The following is an 18,302-nucleotide window of genomic DNA, read 5'->3' as shown; positions in this document are numbered from 1 at the left end:
ATTAGAGGAATTTGGAGCCTATTTTTCGTTAGGGATGCATGACCTAAATTCCTCACCTCTCGCTTATTCTGTCCCTCGATCCTTTGCCCATCACCTATCATCTAAACTAAATAGAAAAACCGCAAAAAAATCAATCTTGGCTCCGGTCAGTTCCCCGTTTCAATCGCATTCATCCTTCAGTTTTATTAATTATTCGAAAAATTCAAGATGACGATCGCTTGATATCGTTTTTTTCTGTAGATCCAAGGGGGCAGGATTCCGATCCGATCTTCATAAGCGTATGTAAATGTATAGCTATGAGCATTTATGTTTTTCATGATCGTAATTTTCTGGTTCCGTTGCTTAGAATCGATGATTTTGTTTTCTATCTTCTAGAGAATCTTTATTTCTGAAAGTAGTTCTACGCTTGTGTTTTTGAAGGCTGGGGGCGAAGGTTAAAGATCGTCTTTTCCTGTTTGCCTTCCTCGTCTGTGTATTCCTCAACTTGATGATGCAGGGAAAGGAGGGGGTTGATCGCAGCGTCTTGTGAGTCCTGTCCTTTCCTAACATTGCAGAATTACTGCATTAGAAGACTGATCTAGGCAACTGCTAGACCTTGGACATTGGAATAAGGTTCTTGCTCAGACACCCAAACTACTGCTATTTGTTGCCCGGTTCTCTGCCTTTTAATTTTTTTGATTAGGTTGATTAGAATCCTGGAGGACAATTCTTGTTTATTATATAGCTGAATCTTTAGGTCAGTCTTCATATGTTCGGGCAATTGCCATATTATTTTGAGTAAATTTACAATGAAGGGTTTTTCTTTATAGGAATCAATGACTGCATTGATGTGATTAAATTACAAAAGGGGTTCCTATCAGTGGATTACAAAAGATTTCCCAATTGGTCTTTAGTTAAACTGTAGTTACAAAAAGGGGTGATCAATTTACACCAACTAAGAGATAAGAGAGTTACAGAAGCGATAGAAGCAATTCTAGTCTTGTTCCTTATCTGTAAAGACAGAGTTCTGCTCAAGCCAAGTAGACCAAAGGAAAACTCAAATCAAATTTACAAATGAAGTTTGAAATATACTTTCTACTTTAGTTATTTTTCATGATATTGAAGTATCATAATTCATAAATCAGTCATCTGTGTGCGCACCAATGATAATACTGATAATTGAAGGTCCTGAAGCATATCTAAATTATGTTGATAAGTTTTACTGCTCTTATTTCCTTGGCCCTTTATTTTGGTTAATTGATGTAAGCACTTCATCTGTTTGAACATTTTCCTTTTTGTTCGACACTCATCTGTTTCAGGCACGGTACACTCTTTGATGTGTTCAAGTAACCTATGAAAAACATAATTGAAATTAACTAAATTTTGAGCGAGAAGTTATCTACAGGCCGGAGATCACCTTGGGCGATTTCTAAACATGGACGCCAAAGAGGCTGCTCTTACTGAAAACCCACGGCGTCCTTCTAACTGTTGCAATCCTGTCAAACAGCTTGGACCTATCTCCCTAGAACATGTGCTCCTAGCATTGCGTGAGTCCAAGGAGGAGAGGGATCTTCGGATCCGTAGTCTTTTTAGTTTCTTTGATGCTGCCAACCTTGGACATCTTGACTATGCTCAGATAGAAGCTGGATTATTGGCTCTACAAATACCTGCTGAGTACAAGTATGCTAAGGATCTGTTGAAGGTCTGTGATGCCAATAGAGATGGCAGGGTAGACTACAATGAATTTCGCCGCTACATGGATGATAAGGAACTAGAGCTCTACCGAATTTTTCAAGCGATTGATGTTGAACACAATGGATGTATTCTTCCAGAAGAGTTATGGGATGCTCTTGTTAAGGCTGGTATACTATACCCTTCCCTGCCTCATTTCTATTTCAGCCAGTCCTTTGTGTTCAATCACATTTGATTTAGAATACTCATTACTGCAGTTTCATATTATTTTATCAACACATTTTATACGACTTAAAATTAGTTTGTATACTTTTGAATTTTCCGTGAATAGTTTCATTAAACAATATTTTTTCTGAGAATTAGAACACCAAAATCAGTCTTCAGACACTGCAGTATGTTGCTAGCTATTTGCTTCTTATGTTGTATGCCATTCGTAAGAATTCGTCAATGTCTGTTATAGCACATTGCAATTTCAGTTTGAATTCCAATTCTTTGTGGAGTTTTAGTTTTTGATAATGACTGGTCGATTGATTCTTAATATGTAACCACACTTATTTTTGATATTTACCTTGGTTAATGAAACACAATACATGAACTATTTTATTTTAAATGATGGGCAGTACGGTGCATGAATTGAACCGTATCTCCACTAATACTTTGTTTAGTTATTAGTAAATTCGATTTCTTGATCTATTTAGAATTAATTTCATTATTTAATTCACACCATTTAAATTTATTTTCTATCCATTTTATTTGGTTCATTATGTCACACATCTTGTCGTCTTATGTGCCTGGCAGTTTTAATTTTTTAGGTATAGAAATTGACGACGAGGAACTTGCACGTTTTGTGGAGCATGTTGATAAAGATAATAATGGAATCATAACTTTTGAAGAGTGGAGGGACTTTCTTCTATTTTATCCACATGAAGCTACCATTGAAAACATATATCATCACTGGGAAAGGGTATGCCTTGTAGATATTGGAGAACAGGCTGTAATTCCAGAAGGCATCAGCAAGTATGTCCATCCTTTCAGGTACTTCATTGCTGGAGGTATAGCAGGAGCGGCTTCTCGTACTGCAACAGCTCCTCTAGATCGACTTAAAGTGGCTTTGCAAGTACAGACAACTCGAGCATGGGTTATACCAGCTATAAAGAAGATATGGAAGGAAGATCGTCTTTTGGGATTTTTCCGAGGTAACGGGCTAAATGTTGTAAAGGTTGCACCTGAAAGTGCCATCAAATTCTATACTTATGAGATGTTAAAGGGCATGATTGCGAATGGTGAAGACAAGCATGACATTGGAACTGCTGGGAGACTATTTTCTGGTGGTATTGCTGGTGCGGTTGCTCAAACCGCTATCTATCCTTTGGATCTCCTGAAAACTCGGCTGCAGACTTTTTCTTGTGAAGGCGAAAAGGTTCCGAGGCTAGGAAAACTTACAAAAGACATATGGGTTCACGAGGGACCTCGGGTCTTCTATAAAGGTCTTGTACCTTCCCTTCTTGGCATTATCCCTTATGCTGGCATTGACCTTGCTGCCTATGAGACCTTGAAAGATGTATCAAAAACATATATTCTTCACGACTCTGGTGCGTGATTTATTCATTTCTTCTTTTGTTTTTATATTCTTCAATCATAAACATATTGTTCTTAGCTCGATTTTTCACTTACCTGTTTCTCATTATTGTAAGATCCTGGACCTCTCACTCAACTGGCATGTGGAACAATCTCCGGAGCTCTTGGAGCCACATGTGTTTACCCATTGCAAGTTATTCGGACGAGGTATGGATGGACGGACGGGGCTGGTCTGCCTTTGATTTTACCTATTTCTTTGTCTAGTGAAATCAAGGTAAATAGTATTTGTGATCCTTGTTTTGATCGAGATAAATTGGCATTGTTTTTCAGAATGCAAGCCCAAAGTTCAAACAGAGGAGCTGCTTATCAGGGAATGTCAGATGTATTTAGGCAGACACTGAAGCATGAAGGATATGGTGGTTTCTACAAAGGTTTATTGCCCAACTTACTTAAAGTTGTGCCTGCTGCAAGTATTACATATTTAGTTTACGAAAGGATGAAAAAATGGCTGGAACTTGATTAGGCAAGTCGGTGTATACATGAAATGGTATTATGGTTAGAGGATATTGACGAAAAAGATTAGTACCCAAAAAAGGAAAAAGAAAAAAAGGAAAAAAAAAGGAAACAAAAAGAGAGAGAGAGAGAGAGAAGAAATCATAGTTGGCAGATGCCAATTTGCTGATTGAGAATTCGAGGTACATTATTTGTGGTCAGGAGATGTAACCTCCAGAATTTTTTAAACTACGAGTAATAATGGGAAGTGATTGGTGCTACGATTGTTGTAGCTTGCAAACGACTAATAGTTCATATATTGGCAAAATAATTTTCCACCCCTCTGTTCACTTGTGATTGAAAAATACTTACTACTGATGCTTCGTTCATTTTTGTGCCATCTCACTAGATTGTTCAATATAGTGTGACTTGATGCAAAATTCATCTTCGTCTATCTCACTAAATTGTTCAATAGCAAAATTACATTCTTCTTGTATATTTCTTTAAATTATTATGTTGCACGTCCAATTAGAGTGAGATGCATGGATGTATTTGAGTACTGTTTTTTTTTTTTTTTGGGATTTGGAGATCATTGATGTACTCTCGACTAATAGTCATACAATTAGAATTAGGGTTTATTCATCTTCAAGGGAATTCAAGATAACAATCAGCCACAAGACTGATTTCTTTGAGTTGTTCTAAAGGGCGATTCAATAAGTTTGAGTTTATTAGTGTTGTAATTTTCTAATGATTTCAGTTACATAAACTTACTATGTCAACTAAAATAAAATAAAACGTATATTACTAATTTAAAAGATTGATGGGAGGTTTAAATATACTCACGCACGTTTGAATGAAACATGGATCACAACCTAGGAATTGCTCTTAAGAGGTTTTGAAATCAATTTTTAAGTACGAAAATTGTGATGGTGGAAGATTAAAATTCATACCTTACATGTCAATTACTATTGTCAAGTTCTCCGTCGACAATCTTTTTGGGGAGTTGTCTTTGCCTTTTAAGTTCTTGTCTTTTTCCTTTTTAGTGAAATATATCCATTCGTTTTATATAAAAACTATTGAACTAAGAGCACATGTACTGTCCGTGATCATTGATCACATATCAAAATGTATTGGTATTGTTGGAATACAGTGTATGCCTTCTTCAATTGGGCAAAACAAAAATGTATTGAATTTCGATTTTATGGTTCTGGTTGAACTAGCGAAAGGAAAAATGACATTTGTGGGACTTTAATGACTGCCTTGAATTGGTTATTATAGTCAATGATTATCATTTAATCTTGAAAGCGCCAGACCAGTTATTATAGTCAGGAGATCTAATAGTTCATGCAATATGAGTTATAAAATACGTGTTTGGGTATAATGATCCATTATTGCTAAAATACTAAACCAATTACCTAAGTATTGTCATTGTTCTCGTTCGAATGAGAAAAAAAAAAACAATAATAACAAAATTATATCTTTCAAGAACTACACATCCAATGGGACTCAAACTCATGGTCGCTCATTTAGAAGTTAAACACCTTATCCGTTAAGCCATGGGCACTATTTGTTGATAGACAACTTTAATACATTATTTAAATTTTTATTTACCTCATTGCAATAGAAGGTGAATTGAATATGTAAACTCACAAAGTGACGCTCCATCAAGACTAGATTAGGGATGGGAGTAAGTTACATTACTTTTGTGATATTTAGCTTGTAATGAGTTTTTTCCTTCGACCCCTTCGAACTCATCCTCTTATTCTCCTATGTCCCATTTTTTTTCTACTAATCGAATGTATCTTTGAATTTGAATTGTCCATTTCTTAACATCTTGAACTTACACTTTGCAAACTTAACTATCTATATAAATCCAAATAAAGTGGAAGATAGAAAGGTTATTAGTCATAACATATAGCATTATGTAATATCAATTATGGAATATGGAAAAGTTACATTATGACGCTAATAACATAGAGCATTACTAATATCAGTCATGGAATTAAAACCCTATTTTTAATAAGGAGATTAAAAGTTAATTAAGTGTAACTTCTAACTTGCGTGAAAATGACTACAAACATTAAATTTACGTGAATAACAAAATTGTCACTAAACCAAAACTAAAAAATAACTATAATGAAATGAAAAACGGGACTAAAAAGTTTATCTACTCCCATCCTTCTATACATACGTTGTAGATTATAGATTATGTAAGTCTGGATATCGAGTTTTATGATTTTGGATAAATTTGATTTTGGATCTTAGTTTTTAACTACCCCACTTTGAAGTGTTTTTAAATATTTTCCAAAAATGAAAAAAAAAAAAAAAACTATACAATAATAATCAATTTTGAATAAATTAGAAGTAAAAAGAGCTGATGGCCGGTTGGTTGTATAAATACAAGAAAACGAATGGATAAGAAAGAAAGAGGGCGCTAAGACTCTCTCTCTCTTCTTCTTCTTCTTCTTCTTCTCTCTGCCATAGCAATGTCAGTCACAGCTCTAACTCCTTCAACTTCAATCCCTCACCTCCGATCTTCTCTTCTTCCTTTTTCCAGATTCCGTCCTCTTCTCATCTTTTCCTCTCCCCCCTTCTCCTCAAAACCCCATCTCTCTCGCAGAATTCGCCATTGCATTCGCGCTTCTTCAAATGGAGCTGTAGCTGCCGCTGACCAGCCAGAAACAGCTTCCTATGGTCGACAGTACTTCCCTCTTGCTGCAGTTGTTGGCCAAGTAATACAATCGATATATTCCCTTCGAATAGTTTAATTGTTTGGATTTGTAGCATTGCTGTTTGTTTTCGTTGTGATTGATTGATTGTTGTGGCTATCGTGGATTATTCTATAGGATGCTATTAAAACTGCTCTTTTGCTTGGAGCTATTGACCGGGAAATTGGCGGCATTGCCATTTCGGGAAAGAGAGGAACGGCCAAGACAGTTATGGCTCGTGGATTACACGCGGTCTTGCCACCTATTGAAGTGGTTGTTGGGTCAATTTCGAATGCTGATCCATCATGTCCAGAAGAGTAAGATTCTTGAGTGTTCAGTAGTGATCAGTTCACATTACCTTTTCGGTTGAGAATTTTTGTTCCGCACCCGATAGGCAATACCGTAGATGTTAGTGAGGGTGGAATGACATGGGATATGAAATTTAAAAGATTCATTAATTTTCATGGCGATCCCATTTCACCTTTTTTCGCTTTTTCGACCTTGGAATTCTCTATCTTGTGAACCCAAGTTTCGGCTTCTTTCTCCTAGCTTTCTGTTGAGATCAATAGAGCAGGTATGAATGCCGTTATACCGAGAGCGTGAGACTGGACAATCATGTGGGTGTTCATTGTCTTCTAAACATGGACATAATCTGCTAATTCATGAGTTCTCTTGCGAAGAGTTAGCCGACGATTTTAAAGAGATATAACATCCTAATATGCTTTTGGTCTTTATTTCTTGAATGAAAGAAGTCTGCCTATAATTCAATTTTAATTTAATTTATTATAACGACGATTTTTCCACTGAAAAAAAAATTATAGATGGGAGGACGGGCTTGCTGATCGTGTTGAATATGACTCTGCTGGTAACATCAAAACCCAGATTGTTAAGACCCCTTTTATTCAGGTACGTACCAAGACGCTTGGTATCTCATATAGAGCTAATTTTTCATTGCTTAATGAAGCAAGTTTGATATGGCTGCAGATTCCACTTGGGGTTACAGAGGACAGGCTCATTGGATCCGTTGATGTTGAAGAATCCGTAAAGACTGGAACGACTGTGTTCCAGCCTGGTCTTCTTGCCGAAGCTCATAGAGGAGTTTTGTACGTTGATGAAATCAATCTTTTGGACGAGGGTATTAGTAACTTGCTGCTTAATGTATTGACCGAAGGTGTCAATATTGTTGAAAGAGAAGGAATCAGTTTTAGGCATCCATGCAAACCACTTTTAATTGCTACCTATAACCCAGAAGAGGGCGCTGTTCGTGAACACTTGCTTGACAGAATTGCACTTAATTTGAGGTATAGTCGATATTTTTCCAGTGAAGCGAATCATATATTCATTTCTCCTTCTCATTCGACTATGACAAACTTCTTATGCAGTGCAGATCTACCTATGAGTTTTGAAGATCGTGTTGCAGCTGTAGGAATTGCTACACAATTTCAAGAACAGAGTAAGGAAGTTCTGAAAATGGTCGAGGATGAAATAGAGTTCGCGAAAACTCAGGTAATGTGCCATGGCATAGATGGTTAAATTAAAGGATATGCTCCCTAATGATTAACTCTTGCAAGATATAGTTCACTAACTTCCTGGATATTAAAGGTGAAATCTCTCGAGTTCTCTATTTTCTGCCTTTGTCACTGTCTTGGATTCATATTGATACAGAGGAAGGATGAACCCCCCGAATCTTTAACTACAAACCTTGTTTTGGAAAATGGCGTTGCTTAGTTAATATTAAATATATACTCAAACTCATAAGCTTGACAGTCGATGGTTCTTTTATCGTAAAAAAAAGCACAATTGTTATAACGTCTTTACATTTATTTATTTTTATTTTTTATGAATTAAATATTGTGCAAAACAGTTATTTAATCTTTAACAATAATAGGTAAAGATTGAAACGCCTTTATATGCAGATAATTTTGTCAAGAGAATATTTGAAAGATGTTACAATCGGCCGGGAGCAATTAAAGTACCTTGTCTTGGAAGCTATTCGAGGTGGTTGCCAGGTTCTTACCAATTCTTGCCTCTAGATTTCAAGTCTCAACGGGCTTCGTACTCATTATTGACTCTGTATTTCATCATCTGTTGATTACACCCGTGCATTTGAAGATTTTAGTAAGGATTTTCTTTGATGGGAGACAACTATCTTTCTCAGCTATTCCCATTTAGGCTTTAGATTGGAAACAAGATGGGGTTGGAATGAGCTATTTGCTCTGTTTTCATATTCAGTGCAATATTCTTCGACTACTTTTTTCTGCTGCTTGTGTTGTTCACGAGGAAACACTGAGGAAACAAAATAAAACGCAAAATATATAGTGGTAGTTGAGTAATTTAGACAGAAGGTCGTGGCTTTACAGTTTACTTGCTTCACATCTTGATTATCCAATATATGACTTGTGGAATCAGGGACACAGAGCTGAGCTATATGCAGCACGTGTTGCAAAGTGCCTGGCTGCTCTTGAGGGGAGGGAAAAAGTCTACGCCGATGACCTGAAAAAAGCTGTAAGCTGATATATTGTCGTCTTTACTTCATTGCTACTTTCTTACCACGTTGGCTGCATGACTGGAAAGATACGTTTTTCTTACCATGGTCGTGATTTACAAATTCTAGAGTGTTATTCATGATTGAAAATTGTTTTCCTTTATTTTCGCTAAAAATTCATAGGTTGTTCTCTGCTGGCTTCTTTGAGGGGGAATTTTGTCAGGTATAGGATTTAGTTAATTGTTCCAAAGAAACAATGGTACTGATTGTCTCATATCATTATCCAGTACAATTTTTTTTAAATGGTTAACCAATTATAAATGTTCTGTTTTTCTATGTGCTGTTAAGTACATTAGGTGAAAAAACTTCTTTTTCTCAATTATTGTGGTATTATGTATTACGCTATATTTCAGTTTGGCAGCACCATATATGCTTTCCGTTCTGACATATTACACACCATAGGTTGAACTAGTCATTCTACCTCGTTCAACAATCAATGAAAATCCACCAGATCAGCAAAATCAACAGCCTCCGCCACCTCCACCACCTCCACAAAATCAAGAATCTGGGGAAGAGGAGAATGAAGAGGAAGAAGAACAAGAGGTTTTGTACATCCATCAGAATTCCACTTTGATGTAGAATGATTGTCAATGTTTTTCTTCCCGCATTTAGCTGATTCAGATGTTTCCCCTGGAACTTTTCAATTGTTGCATCGTGTTTCACTTTTGAATTGCTTTGTTTCCTTATTCAACAATAACTCAAAAATTCATTTCATAATCAGGAAGACGATGATAAAGAGAATGAACAGCAGGAGCAATTACCTGAAGAATTCATTTTTGATGCTGAAGGAGGTTTGGTAGATGAGAAACTTCTTTTCTTTGCTCAACAAGCACAAAGACGCAGAGGCAAGGCTGGGCGGGCAAAAAATGTTATCTTTTCGGAGGACAGAGGACGTTATATTAAACCAATGCTTCCAAAGGTTAGCCAACTTCCTTACCCTTTCATTCGAGATATGTGAATTTAATTTTGGCGTTGAAGCATACTTCTCTATTGAGCATCGTTTTGCAGGGGCCTGTTAAGAGGCTAGCAGTTGATGCAACCCTTAGAGCAGCTGCTCCATATCAAAAGTTGCGAAAGGCAAAAGATGTTCAAAATAACAGGAAAGTTTTTGTCGAGAAGAGTGACATGAGAGCAAAGCGAATGGCTAGGAAAGCAGGAGCATTGGTAAACAAACTTCAGTTTTTTAATCACTTTGTTAAATAGATTTTAAAATAAGTATCATATAAGAAATTTGAGACATAGAATGAGTGGAAATGAAATGATAGTTGCAGTTTGTTCTTTGCTCATCATTGGAATGCTAATAACGTCTAGCATATCTTGATTTGGCTGTACTCGGAAGTTTTCTACTTTAATTTTAATCCTTAATGGAGGTACTGAATTTCAGAACCTTGAGAGTTGTAGACCTAACTCAAAATATTTGGTCATGTTTGATAAGCATTTGAGTTCTAAAATCTAGGCTTATTAACACTACTACTAAATTTCTTTGTTTTGTTATTCACTTTCTACCCATGTTTTAAAATCTTCAGCAATTTTGAAAATTAAAAAAAAGTAGTTTTATGAAGCTATAAGAAAGGGGAAAACCATAGGAAATGAAATTGGGAGGAAACAAGAATGAATTTCAAAAGCAAAATACAAAAAGTAGAATTTTCATCAAACGAAGTTTTAGGTTCTTTATTTTTATTTTGTTCACCGAACTACTTCCCAATTTTATTATTTTAAATTTATTTAAGTGTCCCAGTCGATTTTAAATTATGATTGTGGCTATTTGGTTACCTGTGGCAGGTAATATTTGTAGTTGATGCCAGTGGGAGCATGGCATTGAATCGTATGCAAAATGCAAAAGGTGCAGCACTCAAGTTACTGGCAGAAAGCTATACAAGCAGGGATCAGGTAACATAAAGATCACAACATTATGCACTCTCAAGGTTTACATGGCTCCAGATATTTGCATTGACACAACATCAAAGTTTTTCCTTGCGAAGATTGTAGCTGCAATAGCATGGTTGTTGTCTAGACTTTGCCATAAAGTGTGCCTAAGATTTAGTATGGAAAAAATAATTTAGTCTATCATTCATCCTATATCTAGAAGTGTGCTTATTAGAATACAATTTCATATTTTGATTCTATTATGGTGGGGAGGTTGCATTGGGAAAATTAGTGCCTAACTTGTTTAACAGTTGATCATAATTGGAAGTAAGGATTTGAACTGTAATATTGGGGAAGAAAGTTAACTGATCATCAAGAAGCGTGAGAACCCCTGTTTTCTTTTCTTTACTTAGTGAGATGAAAATCCATAAAGAGATACTTTATATTTAAATTTTGTAAGGACCTTCTGCCAATGTACTTATGACATTTAAAGGAAAAAAATGTGGCAGTTAAAGCGTCTCTGAGTGGCTGGGAGACTTTCTTATTCCATATCTAGTGAATGCTTCCTTTTATACAATTACGAATCGTCAGGTGATTTATCTTATACTACATCAAATATCTCCAAAATGCTCGAGTGATTCCTGTGGAGAAAATGGGGAAAATTGTTTACCATGTACTTGGTAGAGATGATTAGTTTCTTCCACATTTCCTTCCCCAAATTACTATTGTTCGTACTACTTTACCATATGTTTATTTATATATTTCTCATAGGAGTCTCTAATTTCACCCTATACTTAATAGAAACCTGAATTCCATTTTTGTAATTGTTTAAGCAACTATGGTCGAGACTTTTAGTTGGTTGTTGTTCTTGTTTTTTGATTATTTTTTATTTTTAACTTTAATTGTTATTTGGCTTTGTAGTAATTTGTGCTTTTATATCTAAAAATCACAGGTTTCTATCATTCCTTTCCGTGGAGATTGTGCCGAAGTTCTTCTGCCTCCTTCGAGATCTATTGCAATGGCGAGAAAACGCCTCGAAAGACTTCCTTGTGGTGGAGGATCTCCCCTGGCTCATGGTCTTACCACAGTCAGTATTCTTTACTATCTCAAAGATTTTCATCCTCAAAACAATGCTATTACTGCATTCATCCCCCGGGCGAGATCTAGTATTCAAATTTTCAACCATCTTAAAAGTTAGACATTAGGCCGGTCCCCCTTCGCCTGAAGATGATATTACTGATCTCTATGTGGACTAAAAAACTGGGACTCTGAAAAGGAAACGATAGTAGAAGTAAAGTATTATAGGTCTTCTCCTTTCTAAAACGTTCAGGGCTGTATTAACTCTTTTTCACTTGCAAGCACGAGACCCATTTACTGCGCCAAATTCCCTGCTGTGATTGTAATGGTAGCAAATTAAATACATCTGTCCTAAATTGGTTTTTGATCCACTTTTCAGGCTGTCAGGGTTGGATTAAATGCTGAGAAAAGTGGCGATGTAGGAAGAGTGATGATTGTCGCAATTACTGATGGCAGAGCCAACATATCACTAAAAAAATCCACTGATCCTGAAGCGGCAGCTGCTGCTGATGCTCCTAAACCTTCAGCACAAGAATTGAAGGTAAATACAAGTGCTTTACCCTCTTACATTTTTCTTCTGACACACTTCGTCTGCTGCAGATTTATGTGAAGTTAAAAATCCTTACATTATCCATTTCTAAGTGCATATTCGGAAGTGATTTTAAAACCTTACATTATTCATCTCTAAGCACACGTTGGAGAGTGATTTCAAAAGGGTTAAAACCACTTTTGCCATATTCAAGATCACTTCGAAACATGTATTTAGTTACTAAAATTAATTTTCATTATCATAAAAGATGATTTTGAATCAATCCTCTTAACGTGAAATGGTCATTCTTGTGTAGGATGAGATTCTTGAAGTGGCTGGGAAAATATACAAATCAGGAATGTCTCTCCTCGTCATTGATACCGAAAATAAGTTCGTGTCAACTGGTTTCGCCAAGGAGATTGCTAGAGTAGCTCAAGGTTTGTTCCATTTTCATATATAAGGTTGTTCATACTTTAGAGCTAAGCTACAATTGTCAGAACATCTTACACAACATTCCATTCTTTGCAGGAAAATACTATTACTTACCTAATGCCTCAGATGCTGTCATCTCTGCTGCGACAAAGGACGCCCTTTCGGCATTAAAGAGCTCCTAAAATGACTGCATTGGTTGGTTTCTTGTTCACTAATTTTGTTGACACGAAAACAGGTTTCTCCCTGCAGTGTAAAAAATACTTATTTTTTGGCAATGTTGTAAAAGGGCAGATCTTTTTGTTAGGGAATCCACTCCATTTAAATGTTGTATTTCAAGGGTTATTTCAATCAATGAGTGAAAGAGCCACCTGCTTCTTCTAATGATAGCTTTTATATATTTGATAAATGAACACAATTAAATGACGCGAATTGTAAATATAATAATCAAATTTAAAATATTATCTTATATAAAATAGTGCAAGAAGTACTATATAGCACAATAATTTTTTTCTTCAGATATAGCAAAGTTTAAATCAAGTTTTCTCGTAGATCGTATTACTAGTTGGAGTTTATTACTAGTAGAGTTTATTCATTAATAGATGTTTATTAGTAATAAAATTTACCATCAATAGGTTTTGCTATGCTTACATATATTTTAAAATGTTTTACACATTTTAGTGTTTGTTACCTAAAAAAGGTAGAAGGCAATGTTATTGTTACTATCCATTTCTAGCAATAGGGCATTTTGCCTATTAAGTTTCAAAATTTATTTTTAAGTTCTTGCATTTTTTTAAAAAAACCTAAACAAGATACTAACTTCAAACCCGATAATACAAGCTCTTAACTGTACTTAAATAATTAGATTTGTATTCAAACTCTTCGCAACTTTTAAAATATAACATAATAAACTAAAATATTTACGAAAAAAAAATAGAACAAAGTTTTAGAAGCCTATCAATATGTATTATATATATATATATATATATATATATATATATTTCACAGCTTTGTCAATTTACGGTAATTCATTAAAAAAAAAAAAGTTAATATTGACCAAAAAAAAGGGACGAATTTAATTTTAGATTATTTGGTATTATTATTATCATTATTATTTTAAGTTTAGGTTCCGCCGAGAGCTCACTACCGAAGGACGCGCCAAGCAGCAACAAAATATATTAACAACTTCTTTCTTAAAAAAAAAAAAAGAAAAAGAATTTTATCCAATTTCTCCAACGTTTCTCTTTTCGATTTTCAAATTCTACTTCCCGCGTTTTCGCCTTGCAATTCCAAAGATTGAACGAAATTCCTGGTAAATTTGGTTCATACAAGCTTTCTAAATTGATAATGTTTTCATTTCCTTTCAGATTTCGCCGATTGGAGTTCGATAACCTTTCTCAAACTAAAATTTCTACTCGTTTTGCAGCTTTTGGGATCGCAAACACTTGTTCCTTGCAGTTTCTTCGTTCTCAGATTTCCCTGGGAAGCCAAATCAACTCGTAAGTAATTATTGTTTTCATCTGAATTTTGAAATTTAGGGTTTCCCAGAATGCCATTTTTGCTACTGACTGTATTTGTTGATTTGGATTTCATTTAAGTGATTCTGATTTATTTTTTTTAATGAAACAACTTGTTGGCAGATGGAGGCTCTTTATAAGAAGCTCTACGACAAGTACACTAAACTTAAGGTGTGTGGTCGTTTTTATTTTATTGATTGATTGAGTTTCAGCAGATTGTGAAGGATTTTCCTTGCTTCTTGTTTTGTATGGATTTGTAATGGTTTTTATGTAGAATGGAATGATATTGTTCTTATCCGTAAGGTAAGTATAATATTCAATTGGTTGAAGTTGGATCTGATTTAGGGGACTTAATTTCTTCATTTTAAAGTGTTTTACTCGTGAATCTGTAAAATTATCTTCTTGTTGGTCCTCAAAACTTCCATTACCGTTCTTGATTATTTAATATTTATTGTGGTTGCATATCTTTTACAGACAAAAAAAATGTCAGACTTTGATCAGCTCAATAAAGATCAAGAAGCAAAATTTTTGAATTATGTATCTGGTATGGGCAATTACCATTTCCTTTCCCTATTAATTTATCATTTTCCTTTGCACCATGTGTGATGCCAGAGGTTTAAGATGAAAGGATTGTGCTTTGGTTTATATTATTTAGTTGTTTACCTTCTTGGCTTACGCCTCAGTCGGTATTTTCTTGCTCCTTTCAGCTGCAGAGGAGTTGATTCAACATTTAAAAAGTGAAAATGATAAATTGCGTCTCCAGGTTAATGAATTGAGAGATGAAATGGCTTCGACTAGGTATGCCTTTGAAAATACCGGTAACTTGTTCTTGAGTCTTTATCATTATCTTTTGTGTTCCTTTGTTCCTGAAATATTTTTAGTTGAACCGATCTGGGAACTTATATTGCCTGCTTGACTTGATGGTCATGGGCTAATTCGGTGTGCTAGTGTGGTTGCAGGTCCAGCATGGATGCAAAATGTGCTGATTATCAAAAGCTATTAATGGAAGAGAATCAAAGAAGTACGAATCTCAAATTTTCTCTAACTCAGATTGATCTACATGTCTGCGTCTTTAGATTCAGCCCATTTTAGTGAAAAAAGTTCATCTTGAACAGTCCACAAAGCTGGCTTTCCAGCAGGAGAAAATCCAAAATTTCCATGCCTTGGGTCTTGGGTTTGCATGCAGATAATAACTTTAAAGTTGAAACTAGTACTTTGGTTCTAAATTATTGCAACATTGTAAAATGAAATTTTTTTGTTTCCAAGACACTAGAGTCTGAATTTTGTTTTTATTAGTGAAAGGGAATATTCAAATTCTTGTTGAGTATTCACTTAGTTCACTATTTATGTTTTGTAATTGGTGGCATTGGCCAAGGGTTTAGTTGGGTGGTTTAACATCTGTAAGCTATAACCAGACTTCACAAAAAGTTAAATTACAAATCATCTTGTTTAAAATAAAAAATTTGAGATCTATTTCATGAATTGTCGAGGGTTTAGATGTCTTCCATTATGATTGAAACTCATGTGAATTCCATCTTCCAATTCATCTTCCTTAAATACTGTTGCTGGGGTCCCACTAGAGCTTGATATCCTGGATCACTAACAATAAGTCTATACTCTATCTGACAAGCATCCATGTGCCGATTGCCCTAATCAATTCTTCATATGGGTTTGATCCAATCCAGATAGTACTCTTTCTGAAGAAGTTGAGAAGCTTCAGAAACTTCAGCAGGAGGGAAATTTTGGTGGTTTTACCAACGGAATAAGCAAGGAACTACACACGCCTAGTGGCTCCCAATCTGTATTTGGAGTAGTTTCAAAAGGCACATCTGGAGGAACTACAAGAAGAAAGCGTTCCAGAGATACTACTCAAGTCACCGATGATGCTACTCAAGTCACCGATGAAGTCAGAGTAGTTAATGCAAGTGCTCAAGCTGAGCCCACGCAAAGGCAATCAACAAGTGAACTACCTGAGAAAGCTGCATTCAGCGAGGTTGGTAACATGCAGCTGTTATATCTTATAAATGATTATATTTTTTTAGTAAATACTTTTGGTTTTCTTCTATCTGATATTTTCAACGCAATGCTACAGGGTTGCTCCGGAAGCAAAGGTTGGTATTTGTATATATGTAAAGATAGCATTATGTTGGCATGATGGTGTTGCTGTAGTCTAATCCTCGAATTGTTTATAGATGGCAGATTAAATGACTGTGTTTCTACCAACTGCCCCTACCAATGCCTTGTAGAGCACATGATGGGCATGGAAGTATCAACCACCAATGGAAATGAAGGAATATGTATATCAGCATTTCATAAATCAAGTGGTAACTTGAAAACTAGATATGTCGTTTTATAGTTTTAGATTATACCATTTGGAATCTTTTAGTTGCATCTATCTGTTTGATTAATCAATTATTTCCATTGCTAATCTTTGCCGTTAAAGTTCAAGTAAATGTTTTGCTTTATTTATTTTCGTAGAAAGATTCATTATTTTGTGGGGTCTGGTTGCCATCTTGTCATCTTCCTTTGTCAGCATCCAAATAGGAATTAGAGGTTCTATTGTTTCTATCTCTTAGATTGTTATGAGAATTGAATTTTGAAGAATATTTAAATTTGTGATGTCACTTTATATTAAGCATGACCGAGACTTCGGCCAGTGTAGCTCTTACGTTTAGGAAATTTGGGAACAAACTATTAGGAAATATTGGTGACAGTTTACTCATTATTCTTTATGGTCATATCAGGTTACTCATTCAGCCTTACGTGGGTAAATAAATTAGCTGGAGAAACAGAAATCCTGTATCGCGTCTTATCTCTGGGTACGTTCGAGAGGGTAGCACCAGAATGGATGAAGGAGGAGGCCATTATATTCAGCACGAGTATGTGCCCGACTTTCTTTGAGAAGGTAACAAGAGTCATCAAGCTGCACTGCTGATAAAAAAAGCATGTCTAGTGCTTTCTAATCCCAATTAGGCTTTCAAGTTAGTTTTCTCATTGCTAAATGAACTCGAACAGTGAGCAAGCTATCAAAAACTGCTTGCTTGATTATTTTGCAAATTCATGTACAAAATGCCTCCGGAAATACCCCTTTGGTAACTTAATATCTTTGGCCTCTTTTCTACTTCTATTTTCTAGAATGGAATTGTGAGGTTGAATTGTGTGGGTATTTAGCAATGAGTGATGTAAATGGTTCAGGTTGTCAATGCATTAACCAAGAAGAAGAAGAAAGACTCTTAAATTTTCAATTGACCCAAAAGCTCAAGTTTAAGTCGATGGGCAAAAGTAAATATAATATTATATCATTTAACACTCCTCTTCACTTATGAGTTTGAGATATAAAAAAGTTTCAACAACTGAAAATTAATATTTATTGGGGAGAAAATAGTGAATACTAGAACGCCTAGACCATCTATTCCGATATCATGTTTAATCACCAATTGACTAAAAAACTTAAACTTAAACCAATAGATGAAGGTAAATTTAATATTCTATCGCCTCACAGATAGAACAAATGGTTTCTCTTATATTCTATTACCTTATAGATATGACAAGCGATTTCTATTCAATTTTTCTTATCGTAGAGATTTGTCCTTTAACCATTTTAAATTTTGAAGTTTTGAGTTTACTATAAAAGAAGAAAGTGAAGAACCTTGGAGGGAGAGTCCAACAATAATAATAATATGTTAGATTGATATCTTTGGTAGGGCTCTCTGCCTCTAAAGGAGAGGAAAACAAAAGCATCTTTGATGATTTCACTGTTAAAACAGAATGATTATGAAGGTGGTGGCTTTGCTTTGCTTTGCTTCCCCTTTTTATGTGCTTTTCACTCTACAACTACAACTAAACTCTTATTTTCATGAATTCTTCTTTTTACAAGAGGGTTTTTTTCT

The 18,302-nt window shown here is 35.2% G+C and overlaps 3 protein-coding genes across 12 annotated transcripts; all 3 read left to right on the top strand.

Moving 5' to 3' along the window:
* Positions 1-4,079, top strand: LOC103491484 (calcium-dependent mitochondrial ATP-magnesium/phosphate carrier protein 2-like). Of its 9 annotated transcripts, none has more exons than XM_051085108.1 (7): positions 1-145; positions 241-278; positions 421-612; positions 1,385-1,841; positions 2,484-3,263; positions 3,366-3,456; positions 3,580-4,079. In XM_051085108.1, the coding sequence occupies exons 4-7, from the start codon at positions 1,415-1,417 to the stop codon at positions 3,770-3,772; spliced, it is 1,491 nt and encodes a 496-aa protein (XP_050941065.1). In that variant the 5' UTR covers positions 1-145; positions 241-278; positions 421-612; positions 1,385-1,414; the 3' UTR covers positions 3,773-4,079. The 9 variants fall into 9 exon arrangements, with proteins under 9 accessions (XP_050941065.1, XP_050941066.1, XP_008449678.2 ...); XM_051085109.1 differs by having other exon boundaries at positions 1,375-1,841; XM_008451456.3 differs by having other exon boundaries at positions 1,299-1,841.
* A 2,072-nt stretch (positions 4,080-6,151) lies between these two features.
* LOC103491485 (magnesium-chelatase subunit ChlD, chloroplastic) lies at positions 6,152-13,279 on the top strand. Its single transcript, XM_008451463.3, has 15 exons — positions 6,152-6,473; positions 6,588-6,766; positions 7,271-7,355; positions 7,434-7,750; positions 7,832-7,955; positions 8,366-8,458; positions 8,859-8,954; positions 9,397-9,537; positions 9,716-9,913; positions 10,003-10,158; positions 10,777-10,884; positions 11,813-11,947; positions 12,317-12,478; positions 12,783-12,903; positions 12,995-13,279. The coding sequence occupies exons 1-15, from the start codon at positions 6,228-6,230 to the stop codon at positions 13,078-13,080; spliced, it is 2,247 nt and encodes a 748-aa protein (XP_008449685.2). The 5' UTR covers positions 6,152-6,227; the 3' UTR covers positions 13,081-13,279.
* Positions 13,280-14,026: 747 nt separating this feature from the next.
* On the top strand, positions 14,027-17,513 carry LOC103491486 (uncharacterized). Of its 2 annotated transcripts, none has more exons than XM_008451465.3 (10): positions 14,027-14,207; positions 14,322-14,394; positions 14,536-14,583; positions 14,887-14,956; positions 15,120-15,210; positions 15,372-15,433; positions 16,098-16,405; positions 16,505-16,523; positions 16,605-16,736; positions 17,157-17,513. In XM_008451465.3, the coding sequence occupies exons 3-10, from the start codon at positions 14,536-14,538 to the stop codon at positions 17,345-17,347; spliced, it is 921 nt and encodes a 306-aa protein (XP_008449687.2). In that variant the 5' UTR covers positions 14,027-14,207; positions 14,322-14,394; the 3' UTR covers positions 17,348-17,513. The 2 variants fall into 2 exon arrangements, with proteins under 2 accessions (XP_008449687.2, XP_050941060.1); XM_051085103.1 differs by having other exon boundaries at positions 14,035-14,207; positions 16,605-16,733.
* The last annotated feature ends 789 nt before the right edge of the window (positions 17,514-18,302 follow it).

The sequence above is a fragment of the Cucumis melo genome, chromosome 5, assembly GCF_025177605.1.
Source record: "Cucumis melo cultivar AY chromosome 5, USDA_Cmelo_AY_1.0, whole genome shotgun sequence".
In the NCBI taxonomy this organism is placed as follows: domain Eukaryota; kingdom Viridiplantae; phylum Streptophyta; class Magnoliopsida; order Cucurbitales; family Cucurbitaceae; genus Cucumis; species Cucumis melo.
This window is presented reverse-complemented; position numbering and strand designations above follow the sequence as displayed.

What these genes read in the sequence shown, in the direction of transcription:
- LOC103491484 (XM_051085108.1), top strand. Translation starts at nt 1,415, where the DNA reads ATGGACGCCAAAGAGGCTGCTCTTACTGAAAACCCACGGCGTCCTTCT. An exon ending in GGATGCTCTTGTTAAGGCTG is followed by an intron (nt 1,842 to 2,483) that starts GTATACTATACC and finishes TTAATTTTTTAG; the next exon opens with GTATAGAAATTGACGACGAG. An exon ending in TTGCAAGTTATTCGGACGAG is followed by an intron (nt 3,457 to 3,579) that starts GTATGGATGGAC and finishes ATTGTTTTTCAG; the next exon opens with AATGCAAGCCCAAAGTTCAA.
- LOC103491485 (XM_008451463.3), top strand. Translation starts at nt 6,228, where the DNA reads ATGTCAGTCACAGCTCTAACTCCTTCAACTTCAATCCCTCACCTCCGA. An exon ending in TTGCTGCAGTTGTTGGCCAA is followed by an intron (nt 6,474 to 6,587) that starts GTAATACAATCG and finishes ATTATTCTATAG; the next exon opens with GATGCTATTAAAACTGCTCT. An exon ending in AGAATTGCACTTAATTTGAG is followed by an intron (nt 7,751 to 7,831) that starts GTATAGTCGATA and finishes CTTCTTATGCAG; the next exon opens with TGCAGATCTACCTATGAGTT.
- LOC103491486 (XM_008451465.3), top strand. Translation starts at nt 14,536, where the DNA reads ATGGAGGCTCTTTATAAGAAGCTCTACGACAAGTACACTAAACTTAAG. An exon ending in ACAAGTACACTAAACTTAAG is followed by an intron (nt 14,584 to 14,886) that starts GTGTGTGGTCGT and finishes TATCTTTTACAG; the next exon opens with ACAAAAAAAATGTCAGACTT. An exon ending in AGCATTTCATAAATCAAGTG is followed by an intron (nt 16,737 to 17,156) that starts GTAACTTGAAAA and finishes TGGTCATATCAG; the next exon opens with GTTACTCATTCAGCCTTACG.